Below are 17,500 nucleotides of genomic sequence, written 5' to 3' on the forward strand. Positions count from 1 at the left end.
GAGAGAGAGAAACAAAGAGAGAAACAGACAGAGAAAGAGAAACAGAGACAGAGAGAGACAGAGAGACAGAGAGAGACAGAGAGAGAGACAGAGACACAGAGAGAGACAGAGAGAGAGACAGAGAGAGACAGAGAAAGACACAGAGACAGAGAGAGAGAGAAGAGAGAGAGAGAGAGAGAGAGAGAGAGAGAGAGAGAGAGACAGAGAGAGACAGAGAGAGAGAGAGAGAGAGAGAGAGAGAGAGACAGAGAGAGAGAGAGACAGCTGTTCTATTGGCAACATGACTAGCTAAGCTATAAAATATGATCTTACAGATTTAGACTTTCACAAGGCAGTTCAGAGAGACAGATCACAACTGTGGTGTGGATAGAAAGGAGTCATGAGGGCATTCAGGTCTGTGTGCCACGGTGAACTTACATCACAATAAACAAACATCCTTCTGTTCACAACAACCCAGGATGTGACCCCATGTCACCTGGTAACTGTTCATCAAACAGACTCATTCTGTTCACAACAACCCAGGATGTGACCCCATGTCACCTGGTAACTGTTCATCAAACAGACTCATTCTGTTCACAACAACCCAGGATGTGACCCCATGTCACCTGGTAACTGTTCATCAAACAGACTCATTCTGTTCACAACAACCCAGGGTGTGACCCCATGTCACCTGGTAACTGTTCATCAAACAGACTCATTCTGTTCACAACAACCCAGGATGTGACCCCATGTCACCTGGTAACTGTTCATCAAACAGACTCATTCTGTTCACAACAACCCAGGATGTGACCCCATGTCATCTGGTAACTGTTCATCAAACAGACTCATTCTGTTCACAACAACCCAGGGTGTGACCCCATGTCACCTGGTAACTGTTCATCAAACAGACTCATTCTGTTCACAACAACCCAGGATGTGACCCCATGGTCACCTGGTAACTGTTCATCAAACAGACTCATTCTGTTCACAACAACCCAGGGTGTGACACCATGTCACCTGGTAACTGTTCATCAAACATAGTGATGATAAACATTGACACTGTACATGACATGAGTTGTCTGATATAGAAATGTGAAGTGCACGTTTGGACTCACGGGTGATTGGCTTGCTTGTGTGACATCCAGTGGTATAAAGTACTTAAGTAAAAATACTTTAAAATATTACTTAAGTAGTTTTTTGGGTATCTGTACTGTAGTTTACTATTTATATTTTGGACAACTTTTACTTTTACTTCAATACATTCCTAAAGAAAATGTTTTACTTTTTACTCCATACATTTTCCCTGACACCTAAAAGTACCCGTTAGATTTTGAATGCTCAGCAGGACAGGAAAATGGTCCAATTCACACACTTATCAAGAGAACATCCCTGGTCATCTACTGACTCTGATCTGACGGACTCAATAAACACACATGCTAATTTTGTAAATGATGTCTGAGTGTTGGAGTGTGTAAATAACAAAAATAACAAAACAAGAAAATGGTGCCTTCTGGTTTCCTTAATATGAGGAATTAGAAATTATGTATATAATTACTTTTGATACTTAAGTATATTTTATCAATTACATCTACTTTGTATACTTAAGCATATTTAAAACCAAATACCTTTAGACTTTTACTCAAGTACTATTTTACTGTGTGACTTTTCACTTTTACTTGAGTCCTTTTCAATTAAAGTATATGTATTTTTACTCAAGTATGACTATTGGGTACATCTTCCACCACTGAAGACATCAAAGCGGTATGTATTACAATCCTCAACGGCTCATCTTTCAAAATATACGGAGTCCTCTCTTAATTTACAGCATTTTCCCCTCACTCAGACAACAAAACAATTAGCAGAACTTCCTATGGTGTGAGGTGCTCAAGTTCAGAACGACCAGAACCCCATACAGAGCTGTGAAGCCGGAGACCCTGCGTTCTGACGTCGTGCTACTATGTACTCAACTACGTTCCGACTTCGGAGCTCATTAGTGCCCAAATCTGCCATGTTAAACGGGCATATGGGTAGGAATGTAAAGGGCTACACTCCTCAGTGCTTGGCTGATGCCCTGTATTTGTCGTCATAAATACGATGTGGAGACAGAGAGCTGGACGCAGCAGGTGTTTATTTGTAAAGGACCACAGGAGGAGGCAGGTAGCTGGGTCCAGGGGCAGGCAGAAGTTTATACACAGGAGGAGGCAGGTAACTGGGTCCAGGGGCAGGCAGAAGGTCATACACAGGAGGAGGCTGGTAACTGGGTCTAGGGGCAGGCAGAAGGTCATACACAGGAGGAGGCAGGTAGCTGGGTCCAGGGGCAGGCAGAAGGTCATACACAGGAGGAGGCAGGTAGCTGGGTCCAGGGGGTAGGCAGAAGGTCATACACAGGAGGAGGCAGGTAGCTGGGTCCAGGGGCAGGCAGAAAGGCATACACAGGAGGAGGCAGGTAGCTGGGTCCAGGGGCAGGCAGAAAGGCATACACAGGAGGAGGCAGGTAGCTGGGTCCAGGGGCAGGCAGAAAGGCATACACAGGAGGAGGCAGGTAGCTGGGTCCAGGGGCAGGCAGAAAGGCATACACAGGAGGAGGCAGGTAGCTGGGTCCAGGGGCAGGCAGAAAGGCATACACATGAGGTCCAAAAAGGCTACAGTACATGCAGGGAAAAGGCTAGTAACATAGTCTGGGAGATCAGGCAATAGGTTGATAACAGGAAATCCAATAGGGTAAAGTATAGGCAGGGAATAGGCAAAAAGCACCGTTAGTGAGGATGGCCAAAAACGATCATCCACAGCAGGACTAATACAGAAAAACCAGAGCTTCAAATAGACGTGTGTCACAAAACAATCAATACCTCACAACGATGAGGGTGTAAAGAACTGAACTAAATAGTGGTAATGACATACAGGTGTGTGAACAGGTGATCCGAATTCAGGTGATTGGGATCTGGAGAGTGAGCTGCGTTCAGGGGATCCATGTGTTTTGAGGGTGTGAGTTGGAAGCAGACGTTACATCTGTCTGTCCGACTTAGTGTTGAGCCATCTCTGATCAGCAAGAGTAAAGGGTTAGCTGAAAACTGTCCACTTCTGAGAACTTTAGAAAACTGAATGTGTGAATATGAATACGTGAAGTCTCATGTCATCCTGTGTTTATCCCTGTGTAACAGGACTGCATGTTAACAAAGCAGAGAGACAGGACCACGTTTCTCTCCTGATTCAGACACTTTACCAATGGATGGAAAACAGAATGAGTCACACACCGTCTTTCTTTCCTCAAGAGCATGAGGTCGGCATCGTGCCTCCTCAAAAAACAAAAAGAGAGGGCAGGCAGCAACCTCTGCATCAGCCAATTTGCACCTTAACTCATCTAAATGCAGAAGCCAGTATCACGACTGCACTGCCCGCAGTCATAGAGTCAGAGAAAGGCTTCCAATGCTGCTAGAACTCTAGAAGTAGAATTAGAATCATTCTGATCTCTGGTTGGAACACTGGGCTATTATTGTGTTCCGTTTTGTCATGCTAATGAGGGTCTTATCTAATGTGAATAGAACTGCTGCGAGTGTTTATTTTCCATAAAAAGCTGTTGCATCTAGGGACACTAAGAGAAGCCTGTTCTGCGTCTTCCTGTGTCGGTCTGTGTCTGTCTGCATCAAAGTCATCGCATCAACAAAAGGGACAAAAGAGTTGAAATTGAGGAGAATAACTGAAGTGATGATTAGCATATTGTTGTTGTGTTCTAGAACAAAGAGAGTTCTGAAGTATGGAACACTGTTTCACTGGGCTGTTTTGTATATTGATGAATGCTGGATATGATCATGTATTTGTTTTGAATTAGTCATATGGGTTGTTTTTATGAGTTATACAGTGGGGAGAACAAGTATTTGACACACTGCAGATTTTGCAGGTTTTCCTACTTACAAAGCATGTAGAGGTCTGTAATTTTTATCATAGGTACACTTCAACTGTGAGAGACGGAATCTAAAACAAAAATCCAGAAAATCACATTGTATGATTTTTAAGTAATTCATTTGCATTTTATTGCATGACATAAGTATTTGATACATCAAAAAAGCAGAACTTAATATTTGGTACAGAAACCTTTGTTTGCAATTACAGAGATCATACGTTTCCTGTAGTTCTTGACCAGGTTTGCACACACTGCAGCAGGGATTTTGGCCCACTCCTCCATACAGACCTTCTCCAGATCCTTCAGGTTTCGGGGCTGTCGCTGGGCAATACGGACTTTCAGCTCCCTCCAAAGATTTTCTATTGGGTTCAGGTCTGGAGACTGGCTAGGCCACTCCAGGACCTTGAGATGCGTCTTACGGAGCCACTCCTTAGTTGCCCTGGCTGTGTGTTTTGGGTCGTTGTCATGCTGGAAGACCCAGCCACGACCCATCTTCAATGCTCTTACTGAGGGAAGGAGGTTGTTGGCCAAGATCTCGCGATACATGGCCCCACCCATCCTCCCCTCAATACGGTGCAGTCGTCCTGTCCCCTTTGCAGAAAAGCATCCCCAAAGAATGATGTTTCCACCTCCATGCTTCCCAGTTGGGAGGGTGTTCTTGGGGTTGTACTCATCCTTCTTCTTCCTCCAAACACGGCGAGTGGAGTTTAGACCAAAAATCTATATTTTTGTCTCATCAGACCACATGACCTTCTCCCATTCCTCCTCTGGATCATCCAGATGGTCATTGGCAAACTTCAGACGGGCCGGGACATGCGCTGGCTTGAGCAGGGGGACCTTGCGTGCGCTGCAGGATTTTAATCCATGACGGCGTAGTGTGTTACTAATGGTTTTCTTTGAGACTGTGGTCCCAGCTCTCTTCGGGTCATTGACCAGGTCCTGCCGTGTAGTTCTGGGCTGATCCCTCACCTTCCTCTCGATCAATGATGCCCCACGAGGTGAGATCTTGCATGGAGCCCCAGACCGAGGGTGATTGACCATCATCTTGAACTTCTTCCATTTTCTAATACTTGCGCCAACAGTTGTTGCCTTCTCACCAAGCTGCTTGCCTATTGTCCTGTAGCCCATCCCAGCCTTGTGCAGGTCTACAATTTTATCCCTGATGTCCTTACACAGCTCTCTGGTCTTGGCCATTGTGGAGAGGTTGGAGTCTGTTTGAGTGTGTGGACAGGTGTCTTTTATACAGGTAACGAGTTCAAACAGGTGCAGTTAATACAGGTAATGAGTGGAGAACAGGAGGGCTTCTTAAAGAAAAACTAACAGGTCTGTGAGAGCCGGAATTCTTACTGGTTGGTAGGTGATCAAATACTTATGTCATGCAATAAAATGCAAATTAATTACTTAAAAATCATACAATGTGAATTTCTGGGTTTTTGTTTTAGATTCCGTCTCTCACAGTTGAAGTGTACCTATGATAAAAATGACAGACCTCTACATGCTTTGTAAGTAGGAAAACCTGCAAAATCGGCAGTGTATCAAATACTTGTTCTCCCCACTGTATATATAATAATATATATATATATATATAATGACGCTAAAGCTAGGCAGCTAGCAGTGATGTCATCATCATCTATTCTCCACACAGCGCCTTTCAAAATATGTTCTGCTGAATGGATTTCTGTTTAGTCTAAAGAAGTGCAGACCATGTGACATACATTAGGAGGTCCACTCTGACCAGCTGATTGGTCCACACAAGGAATGCAAAGGCAATAGTCCAAACTATTCACCATATCATGAATATTTTATTGACTGCAATTTAAAAACGTATTGTTGGGACTATGACGGAGTTGGAAATATTCTTTTTTTTTTTTTTGCAAAACTGTGATTATAAATTCAGCAGCTGAGCAATTAGCTGGCGGTTCTGCCAGTCTGGAAGAGCGTAGAACAGAAAGATGCTTCTAAATTTGTTCTGGACACAAAGAGAGAGGATGGACTATGATAATTTACCTCTTAATATAGCCCATGATTGAAACAACTGCCACACAGGAAATGCAAATGTGACAGAAATGATTGGCTGAGACTGTGTCGTATCTCTTCCTCTCTCTTCTCTTAGCTATACTTGAGTGTCAGGGAGTTATTTAGCCTTGGACAGCAGAAACACTTGAGAATAAGTGGACTGGAAAATATGCATAGCTGCATAACACACTACGGCTACTTCCCAAATGGCTCCCTATTCCCTATGTAGTGCACTAGCCCTAGGGGGCTTTGGTCAAAAGAAGTGCACTACACTGAGTTTACAAAACATTAAGAACACCTGCTATTTTCATGACATAGACTGACCAGGTGAATCCAGGTGAAAACTATGATCCCCTTATTGATGTCACTTATTAAATCCACTTCAAATTAGTGTAGAATAAGGGGAGGAGACAGGTTAAAGAAGGAGTTTTAAGCCTTGAGACATGGATTGTGTATGTGTGCCATTCAGAAGGTGAAGGGCCAAGACAAAATATTTAAGTGCCTTTGAACGGGGTCTGGTAATAGGTGCCAGGCGCACCGGTTTATGTTAAGAACTGCAACGCTGCTGGGTTTTCCACACTCAACAGTTTCAGTGTGTATCAAGAATGGTCCACCACCCAAAGGACATCCAGCCAACTGGACTCAACCGTGGGAAGCATAGGAGTGGACATGGGCCGGCGTCCCTGTGGAAACGCTTCCGGCACCTTGCAGAGTCCCATGCCACGACGAATTGAGGCTGTTCTGAGGGGCAAGATGGGAGCGCAACTCGATATCAGGAAGGTGTTCCTAATGTTTTGTCCACTCCGTGTCTATAGGGGAAGAGGAAGTCATTTAGAACACATCCTTAAGCTATTAATAGACAGGAGGTGTCTTCCATAGATACTGTTAGTATTCCATACGTTGTGGTTGCCTTGGCAACATCTCAGTTAAGCAGTAGGTTGACAGATAATGTACAGGATCTCTATTGTAAATAGCGATCATGATTCCATTGATGAAAGAAATATCACAATGGTAGTTGTAGTAGGGGGTTCATTCATTTTCATCCATAATATACCGTCGCAGATTCATTATCACAATGGTAGTTGTAGTAGGGGGTTCATTCATTTTCATCCATAATATACCGTCGCAAATTCATTATCACAATGGTAGTTGTAGTAGGGGGTTCATTCATTTTCATCCATAATATACCGTCGCAAATTCAATATCACAATGGTAGTTGTAGTAGGGGGTTCATTCATTTTCATCCATAATATACCGTCGCAAATTCAATATCACAATGGTAGTTGTAGTAGGGGGTTCATTCATTTTCATCCATAATATACCGTCGCAAATTCATTATCACAATGGTAGTTGTAGTAGGGGGTTCATTCATTTTCATCCATAATATACCGTCGCAAATTCAATTTCACATTAATAACATTTACACGGAACGCATTCAATTATTGTTTTTTCTATACATTGTAAACTCCATTACAGTTCAACACCGTTCTTTGTCATGCTAATGCTCCTGTAATGGAACAAACGTGGGTTATATTTGATTAACCAGGTCAGACGTAACGTGTCTCTAATTCAATCACAAACACAGCTCAGCGGAGAGCGAATAGGAGCGTAAGTGTACGATTTGCATAATTGTTCATATTCATGTTTGCATTAATTGCATGGGTCTCATTGGCCTTTCCTGTGGATGGCACTTTACTAGAATATCTCTACATGTCAGCTAGTTAGCTGGGGTTACGGCTGAGCATGGGTTATTATGTACATACCAACATCAGTCAGATAGTTAGCTGGGGTTACGGCTGAACATGGGTTATGTACGTATCAACATCAGTCAGATAGTTAGCTGGGGTTACGGCTGAACATGGGTTATGTACGTATCAACATCAGTCAGATAGTTAGCTGGGGTTACGGCTAACATGGGTTATTAGGTACATATCAACATCAGTCAGATAGTTAGCTGGGGTTACGGCTGAGTATGGGGTATGTACATATCAACATCAGTCAGATAGTTAGCTGGGGTTACGGCTGAACATGGGTTATGTACATATCAACATCAGTCAGATAGTTAGCTGGGGTTACGGCTGAGCATGGGGTATGTACATATCAACATCAGTCAGATAGTTAGCTGGGGTTACGGCTGAACATGGGTTATGTACATATCAACATCAGTCAGATAGTTAGCTGGGGTTACGGCTGAACATGGGTTATTAGGTACATATCAACATCAGTCAGATAGTTAGCTGGGGTTACGGCTGAACATGGGTTATGTACATATCAACATCAGTCAGATAGTTAGCTGGGGTTACGGCTGAACATGGGTTATGTACATATCAACATCAGTCAGATAGTTAGCTGGGGTTACGGCTGAACATGGGTTATGTACATATCAACATCAGTCAGATAGTTAGCTGGGGTTACGGCTAAACATGGGTTATTAGGTACATATCAACATCAGTCAGATAGTTAGCTGGGGTTACGGCTGAACATGGGTTATGTACATATCAACATCAGTCAGATAGTTAGCTGGGGTTACGGCTGAACATGGGTTATGTACATATCAACATCAGTCAGATAGTTAGCTGGGGTTACGGCTGAACATGGGTTATTAGGTACATATCAACATCAGTCAGATAGTTAGCTGGGGTTACGGCTGAGTATGGGTTATGTACGTATCAACATCAGTCAGATAATTAGCTGGGGTTACGGCTGAACATGGGTTATGTACATATCAACATCAGTCAGATAGTTAGCTGGGGTTACGGCTGAGTATGGGTTATGTACATACCAGCATCAGTCAGATAGTTAGCTGGGGTTACGGCTGAACATGGGTTATTATGTACATATCAACATCAGTCAGATAGTTAGCTGGGGTTACGGCTGAACATGGGTTATGTACATATCAACATCAGTCAGATAGTTAGCTGGGGTTACGGCTGAACATGGGTTATGTACATATCAACATCAGTCAGATAGTTAGCTGGGGTTACGGCTGAACATGGGTTATGTACATATCAACATCAGTCAGATAGTTAGCTGGGGTTACGGCTGAACATGGGTTATTATGTACATATCAACATCAGTCAGATAGTTAGCTGGGGTTACGGCTGAGTATGGGTTATATACATATCAACATCAGTCAGATAGTTAGCTGGGGTTACGGCTGAGTATGGGTTATGTACATATCAACATCAGTCAGATAGTTAGCTGGGGTTACGGCTGAACATGGGTTATGTACATATCAACATCAGTCAGATAGTTAGCTGGGGTTACGGCTAACATGGGTTATTAGGTACATATCAACATCAGTCAGATAGTTAGCTGGGGTTACGGCTGAGTATGGGTTATGTACATATCAACATCAGTCAGATAGTTAGCTGGGGTTACGGGCTAAACATGGGTTATGTACATATCAACATCAGTCAGATAGTTAGCTGGGGTTACGGCTGAGTATGGGTTATATACATATCAACATCAGTCAGATAGTTAGCTGGGGTTACGGCTGAGTATGGGTTATATACATATCAACATCAGTCAGATAGTTAGCTGGGGTTACGGCTGAGTATGGGTTATGTACATATCAACATCAGTCAGATAGTTAGCTGGGGTTACGGCTGAACATGGGTTATGTACATATCAACATCAGTCAGATAGTTAGCTGGGGTTACGGCTAACATGGGTTATTAGGTACATATCAACATCAGTCAGATAGTTAGCTGGGGTTACGGCTGAGTATGGGTTACGTACATATCAACATCAGTCAGATAGTTAGCTGGGGTTACGGCTGAGTATGGGTTATGTACATATCAACATCAGTCAGATAGTTAGCTGGGGTTACGGCTGAGTATGGGTTATGTACATATCAACATCAGTCAGATAGTTAGCTGGGGTTACGGCTAAACATGGGTTATTAGGTACATATCAACATCAGTCAGATAGTTAGCTGGGGTTACGGCTGAGTATGGGTTATGTACGTATCAACATCAGTCAGATAGTTAGCTGGGGTTACGGCTGAGTATGGGTTATTATGTACGTATCAACATCAGTCAGCTAGTTAGCTGGGGTTACGGCTGAACATGGGTTATTATGTACGTATCAACATCAGTCAGATAGTTAGCTGGGGTTACGGCTGAGTATGGGTTATGTACATATCAACATCAGTCAGATAGTTAGCTGGGGTTACGGCTAAACATGGGTTATTAAGTACATATCAACATCAGTCAGATAGTTAGCTGGGGTTACGGCTGAGTATGGGTTATGTACATATCAACATCAGTCAGCTAGTTAGCTGGGGTTACGGCTAAACATGGGTTATGTACAAATATAGAAAACTTGTTTGAGGGTTTGCTCTCAGGCTGGAATGAATGAATAGTGTCCGTTGAATGAGAGAAAAAATATTAGTGGAATTATGTAGGAACTAGCAGTCAAACCAAAGAAAGAAAAAACTTTGTTTACCAACGTACCAATATCCCATAATAACACACAACTTAGAATGCATGGCCAATATCCCATAATAACACACAACTTAGAATGCATGGCCAGTATCCCATACTAACACACAACTTAGAATGCATGGCCAATATCCCATAATAACACACAACTTAGAGTGCATGGCCAGTATCCCATACTAACACACAACTTAGAATGCATGGCCAATATCCCATACTAACACACAACTTAGAATGCATGGCCAATATCCCATAATAACACACAACTTAGAATGCATGGCCAATATCCCATACTAACACACAACTTAGAATGCATGGCCAATATCCCATAATAACACACAACTTAGAATGCATGGCCAGTATCCCACACTAACACACAACTTAGAATGCATGGTCAATATCCCATACTAACACACAACTTAGAATGCATGGCCAATATCCCATACTAACACACAACTTACCAACAGTCCAGTGTGATATTGGTACTGTGTGATGGACCAGTCCAGTCCAGTGTGATATTGGTACTGTGTGATGGACCAGTCCAGTCCAGTGTGATATTGGTACTGTGTGATGGTACAGTCCAGTGTGATATTGGTACTATGTGATGGTACAGTCCAGTGTGATATTGGTACTGTGTGATGGACCAGTCCAGTCCAGTGTGATATTGGTACTGTGTGATGGACCAGTCCAGTCCAGTGTGATATTGGTACTGTGTGATGGACCAGTCCAGTCCAGTGTGATATTGGTACTGTGTGATGGACCAGTCCAGTCCAGTGTGATATTGGTACTGTGTGATGGACCAGTCCAGTCCAGTGTGATATTGGTACTGTGTGATGGTACAGTCCAGTCCAGTGTGATATTGGTACTGTGTGATGGACCAGTCCAGTCCAGTGTGATATTGGTACTGTGTGATGGTCCAGTACAGTCCAGTGTGATATTGGTACTGTGTGATGGTACAGTCCAGTGTGATATTGACACTGTGTGATGGTACAGTCCAGTCCAGTGTGATATTGGTACTGTGTGATGGTACAGTCCAGTCCAGTGTGATATTGGTACTGTGTGGTGGTACAGTCCAGTCCAGTGTGATATTGGTACTGTGTGGTGGTACAGTCCAGTCCAGTGTGATATTGGTACTGTGTGATGGTACAGTCCAGTCCAGTGTGATATTTTGTACTGTGTGATGGTACAGTCCAGTGTGATATTGGTACTGTGTGGTGGTACAGTCCAGTCCAGTGTGATATTGGTACTGTGTGGTGGTACAGTCCAGTCCAGTGTGATATTGGTACTGTGTGATGGTACAGTCCAGTGTGATATTGGTACTGTGTGATGGTCCAGTCCAGTGTGATACTGGTACTGTGTGATGGTACAGTCCAGTGTGATATTGGTACTGTGTGATGGTACAGTCCAGTCCAGTGTGATATTGGTACTGTGTGATGGTACAGTCCAGTGTGATATTGGTACTGTGTGATGGTCCAGTCCAGTGTGATATTGGTACTGTGTGATGGTACAGTCCAGTGTGATATTGGTACTGTGTGATGGTACAGTCCAGTCCAGTGTGATATTGGTACTGTGTGGTGGTACAGTCCAGTCCAGTGTGATATTGGTACTGTGTGATGGTACAGTCCAGTCCAGTGTGATATTGGTACTGTGTGATGGTACAGTCCAGTTTGATATTGGTACTATGTGATGGTACAGTCCAGTGTGATATTGGTACTGTGTGATGGTCCAGTACAGTCCAGTGTGATATTGGTACTGTGTGATGGTACAGTCCAGTGTGATATTGGTACTGTGTGATGGTACAGTCCAGTCCAGTGTGATATTGGTACTGTGTGATGGTACAGTCCAGTGTGATATTGGTACTGTGTGATGGTACAGTCCAGTCCAGTGTGATATTGGTACTGTGTGATGGTACAGTCCAGTCCAGTGTGATATTGGTACTGTGTGATGGTACAGTCCAGTGTGATATTGGTACTGTGTGATGGTACAGTCCAGTCCAGTGTGATATTGGTACTGTGTGATGGTACAGTCCAGTCCAGTGTGATATTGGTACTGTGTGATGGTACAGTCCAGTGTGATATTGGTACTGTGTGATGGTACAGTCCAGTCCAGTGTGATATTGGTACTGTGTGATGGTACAGTCCAGTCCAGTGCGTGCCTAGTGTCCTAGCATCTAGGCTTTGAGATATGCGTTTTCAATGAGTCCCCCACAGGGAACGGTACGACTTTCAATTCAAATACTGCCATCGCTACCGAGATGAAATCAGTGTAAATTACTACCCCCAACGCAAGATTTATGTGTCCTGTCACTGTTCAGTTTTTACCTAGAGATAAATTGGAAATGCATGGAAACAAACTATTTTTCCTACATTAGCATAAATACATCTCCGTCTGGAAACTGGAAGTGACTTGTACCAAACAACATTTAGTTCCGCCCCACCAAACTCTTTATGACGGATTATTTTATTGGAAGTGAGAGATGCGTGAACTCATCGGCCCCTAAACGACGATGAATAGGATTAAAAACGGGTCTAATGCAGATTGACGGGTTTCAGATGTAATGGTTAAAATAGATGGTGGTTTATCACGCTAGATGTAAACAGCACGGACAGACTAATCAGTCATTACTATTTTATCTTGATTGGTACATCGATAATAAACTGTTCCTTGTCTTTGTTCCAGCTGACAGTCATTATAATAAACTGTTCATTGTCTTTGTTCGAAATGACAGTCATTATAATAAACTGCTCATTGTCTTTGTTCCAACTGACAGTCATTATAATAAACTGTTCCTTGTCTTTGTTCGAAATGACAGTCATTATAATAAACTGCTCATTGTCTTTGTTCCAACTGACAGTCATTATAATAAACTGTTCCTTGTCTTTGTTCCAACTGACTGTCATTATAATGAACTGCTCATTGTCTTTGTTCCAACTGACAGTCATTATAATAAACTGTTCCTTGTCTTTGTTCGAAATGACAGTCATTATAATAAACTGCTCATTGTCTTTGTTCCAACTGACAGTCATTATAATAAACTGCTCCTTGTCTTTGTTCGAAATGACAGTCATTAAAATAAACTGTTCCTTGTCTTTGTTCCAACTGACAGTCATTATAATAAACTGCTGCTTGTCTTTGTTCCAACTGACAGTCATTATAATAAACTGCTCATTGTCTTTGTTCCAACTGACAGTCATTATAATAAACTGTTCATTGTCTTTGTTCCAACTGACAGTCATTATAATAAACTGCTCATTGTCTTTGTTCCAACTGACAGTCATTATAATAAACTGTTCATTGTCTTTGTTCCAACTGACAGTCATTATAATAAACTGCTCATTGTCTTTGTTCCAACTGACAGTCATTATAATAAACTGTTCATTGTCTTTGTTCCAACTGACAGTCATTATAATAAACTGCTCATTGTCTTTGTTCCAACTGACAGTCATTATAATAAACTGTTCCTTGTCTTTGTTCCAACTGACAGTCATTATAATAAACTGCTGCTTGTCTTTGTTCCAACTGACTGTCATTAGCCCATGCAACTGTTCTAATGCTCAGATAAGATCAGAAGTAAAGTCATTTTGGGTGGTTAAATTAGTCACAGTGTAATTACAAGGTATTGTAATCTTTCACTATCTTTACAACACAATAAAGATCTTACCATGTTCCACTTGGGGAAGAGGAAGTCCGTTCCAACGTACTCAAAGAAGTGGGCGAAGCCTTCCTTCAGCCAGACATCCTCCCACCACACGGGGGTTACCAGGTCACCAAACCACTGCAGCAAGAGAAGAAGAAAACAGAGTTCCATTTAGCTTAGTCCCACCACACAGGGGTTACCAGGTCACCAAACCACTGCAGCAAGAGAAGAAGAAAACAGAGTTCCATTTAGCTTAGTCCCACCACACGGGGGTTACCAGGTCACCAAACCACTGCAGCAAGAGAAGAAGAAAACAGAGTTCCATTTAGCTTAGTCCCACCACACAGGGGTTACCAGGTCACCAAACCACTGCAGCAAGAGAAGAAGAAAACAGTTGAGTTCCACTGAGCTTAGTCTCTTGTGTGACTGTCAACACAACCAACAGCTGAGTTCCACTGAGCTTAGTCCCTTGTGTGACTGTTAACACAACCAATAGCTGAGTTCCACTGAGCTTAGTCCCTTGTGTGACTGTCAACACAACCAATAGCTGAGTCCCACTGAGCTTAGTCCCTTGTGTGACTGTCAACACAACCAACAGCTGAGTTCCACTGAGCTTAGTCCCTTGTGTGACTGTCAACACAACCAACAGTTGAGTTCCACTGAGCCTAGTCTCTTGTGTGACTGTCAACACAACCAACAGTTGAGTTCCACTGAGCCTAGTCCCTTGTGTGACTGTCAACACAACCAATAGCTGAGTTCCACTGAGCTTAGTCCCTTGTGTGACTGTCAACACAACCAATAGCTGAGTTCCACTGAGCTTAGTCCCTTGTGTGACTGTCAACACAACCAATAGCTGAGTTCCACTGAGCCTAGTCCCTTGTGTGACTGTCAACACAACCAATAGCTGAGTTCCACTGAGCTTAGTCCCTTGTGTGACTGTCAACACAACCAATAGCTGAGTCCCACTGAGCTTAGTCCCTTGTGTGACTGTCAACACAACCAATAGCTGAGTTCCACTGAGCTTAGTCCCTTGTGTGACTGTCAACACAACCAATAGCTGAGTTCCACTGAGCTTAGTCCCTTGTGTGACTGTCAACACAACCAATAGCTGAGTTCCACTGAGCTTAGTCTCTTGTGTGACTGTCAACACAACCAACAGCTGAGTTCCACTGAGCCTAGTCCCTTGTGTGACTGTCAACACAACCAACAGCTGAGTTCCACTGAGCCTAGTCCCTTGTGTGACTGTCAACACAACCAACAGCTGAGTTCCACTGAGCTTAGTCCCTTGTGTGACTGTTTTTTTTATTTTAAATACAGTATTTATACACTATCGTTCAAAAGTTTGGAGTCCCTTAGAAATGGCCTTGTTTTTTAAATAAAAGCAATTTTTTTGTCCATTAAAATGACATCACATTGATCAGAAATACAGTGTAGACATTGTTAATGTTGTTAAATGACTATTGTAGCTGGAAACGGCTAATTTTTAATGGAATATCTACATAGGCGTACAGAGGCCATTATTAGCAACCATTAGTCCTCAACTGGCAGCTTCATTAAATAGTACCCGCAAAACACCAGTCTCAACGTCAACAGTGAAGAGGCGACTCCGGGATGCTGGCCTTCTAGGCAGAGTCGCAAAGAAAAAGCCATATCTCAGACTGGCCAATAAAAAGAAAAGATGAAGATGGGCAAAAGAACACAGACCCTGGACAGAGGAACTCTGCCTAGAAGGCCAGAATCCCGGAGTCGCCTCTTCACTGTTGACGTTGAGACTGGTGTTTTGCGGGTACCATTTAATGAAGCTGCCAGTTGAGGACTGATGGTTGCTGATAATGGCCTCTGTGGGACAGACAGTATGACTACAATACTAGTATGTAGGAAACTAGAAGCAGGGCATTGTGGGACAGACAGTTTGACTACAACACTAGTATGTAGGAAACTAGAAGCAGGGTATTGTGGGACAGACAGTACCACTACAACACTAGTATGTAGGAAACTAGAAGCAGGGCATTGTGGGACAGACAGTATGACTACAACACTAGTATGTAGGAAACTAGAAGCAGGGTATTGTGGGACAGACAGTATGACTACAACACTAGTATGTAGGAAACTAGAAGCAGGGCATTGTGGGACAGACAGTATGACTACAACACTAGTATGTAGGAAACTAGAAGCAGGGCATTGTGGGACAGACAGTTTGACTACAACACTAGTATGTAGGAAACTAGAAGCAGGGCATTGTGGGACAGACAGTATGACTACAACACTAGTATGTAGGAAACTAGAAGCAGGGCATTGTGGGACAGACAGTTTGACTACAACACTAGTATGTAGGAAACTAGAAGCAGGGTATTGTGGGACAGACAGTACGACTACAACACTAGTATGTAGGAAACTAGAAGCAGGGCATTGTGGGACAGACAGTACGACTACAACACTAGTATGTAGGAAACTAGAAGCAGGGCATTGTGGGACAGACAGTACGACTACAACACTAGTATGTAGGAAACTAGAAGCAGGGCATTGTGGGACAGACAGTACCACTACAACACTAGTATGTAGGAAACTAGAAGCAGGGCATTGTGGGACAGACAGTATGACTACAACACTAGTATGTAGGAAACTAGAAGCAGGGCATTGTGGGACAGACAGTACGACTACAACACTAGTATGTAGGAAACTAGAAGCAGGGCATTGTGGGACAGACAGTATGACTACAACACTAGTATGTAGGAAACTAGAAGCAGGGCATTGTGGGACAGACAGTATGACTACAACACTAGTATGTAGGAAACTAGAAGCAGGGCATTGTGGGACAGACAGTACGACTACAACACTAGTATGTAGGAAACTAGAAGCAGGGTATTGTGGGACAGACAGTATGACTACAACACTAGTATGTAGGAAACTAGAAGCAGGGCATTGTGGGACAGACAGTACGACTACAACACTAGTATGTAGGAAACTAGAAGCAGGGTATTGTGGGACAGACAGTATGACTACAACACTAGTATGTAGGAAACTAGAAGCAGGGCATTGTGGGACAGACAGTACGACTACAACACTAGTATGTAGGAAACTAGAAGCAGGGCATTGTGGGACAGACAGTACCACTACAACACTAGTATGTAGGAAACTAGAAGCAGGGCATTGTGGGACAGACAGTATGACTACAACACTAGTATGTAGGAAACTAGAAGCAGGGTATTGTGGGAAAGACAGTATGACTACAACACTAGTATGTAGGAAACTAGAAGCAGGGCATTGTGGGACAGACAGTACGACTACAACACTAGTATGTAGGAAACTAGAAGCAGGGCATTGTGGGACAGACAGTATGACTACAACACTAGTATGTAGGAAACTAGAAGCAGGGCATTGTGGGACAGACAGTACGACTACAACACTAGTATGTAGGAAACTAGAAGCAGGGCATTGTGGGACAGACAGTATGACTACAACACTAGTATGTAGGAAACTAGAAGCAGGGCATTGTGGGACAGACAGTATGACTACAACACTAGT

General features: G+C 43.0%; 1 protein-coding gene across 2 annotated transcripts in view; it reads right to left on the minus strand.

Moving 5' to 3' along the window:
* LOC139533579 (thyrotropin-releasing hormone-degrading ectoenzyme-like) overlaps window positions 1–17,500 on the minus strand; it is a 554,487-nt gene that overhangs the window by 299,398 nt on the left and 237,589 nt on the right. The window contains exon 5 of one of the 2 annotated variants that reach the window (XM_071331726.1): window positions 14,000–14,113. The exons of the other annotated variant lie outside the window; for it this stretch is intronic. Coding sequence (XP_071187827.1) covers window positions 14,000–14,113 — 114 coding nt within the window. The remainder of the gene's footprint in view (window positions 1–13,999; window positions 14,114–17,500) is intronic. 2 annotated transcript variants of the gene reach the window in all.

The sequence above is a fragment of the Salvelinus alpinus genome, chromosome 11 (assembly GCF_045679555.1).
Source record: "Salvelinus alpinus chromosome 11, SLU_Salpinus.1, whole genome shotgun sequence".
NCBI classification, from domain to species: domain Eukaryota; kingdom Metazoa; phylum Chordata; class Actinopteri; order Salmoniformes; family Salmonidae; genus Salvelinus; species Salvelinus alpinus.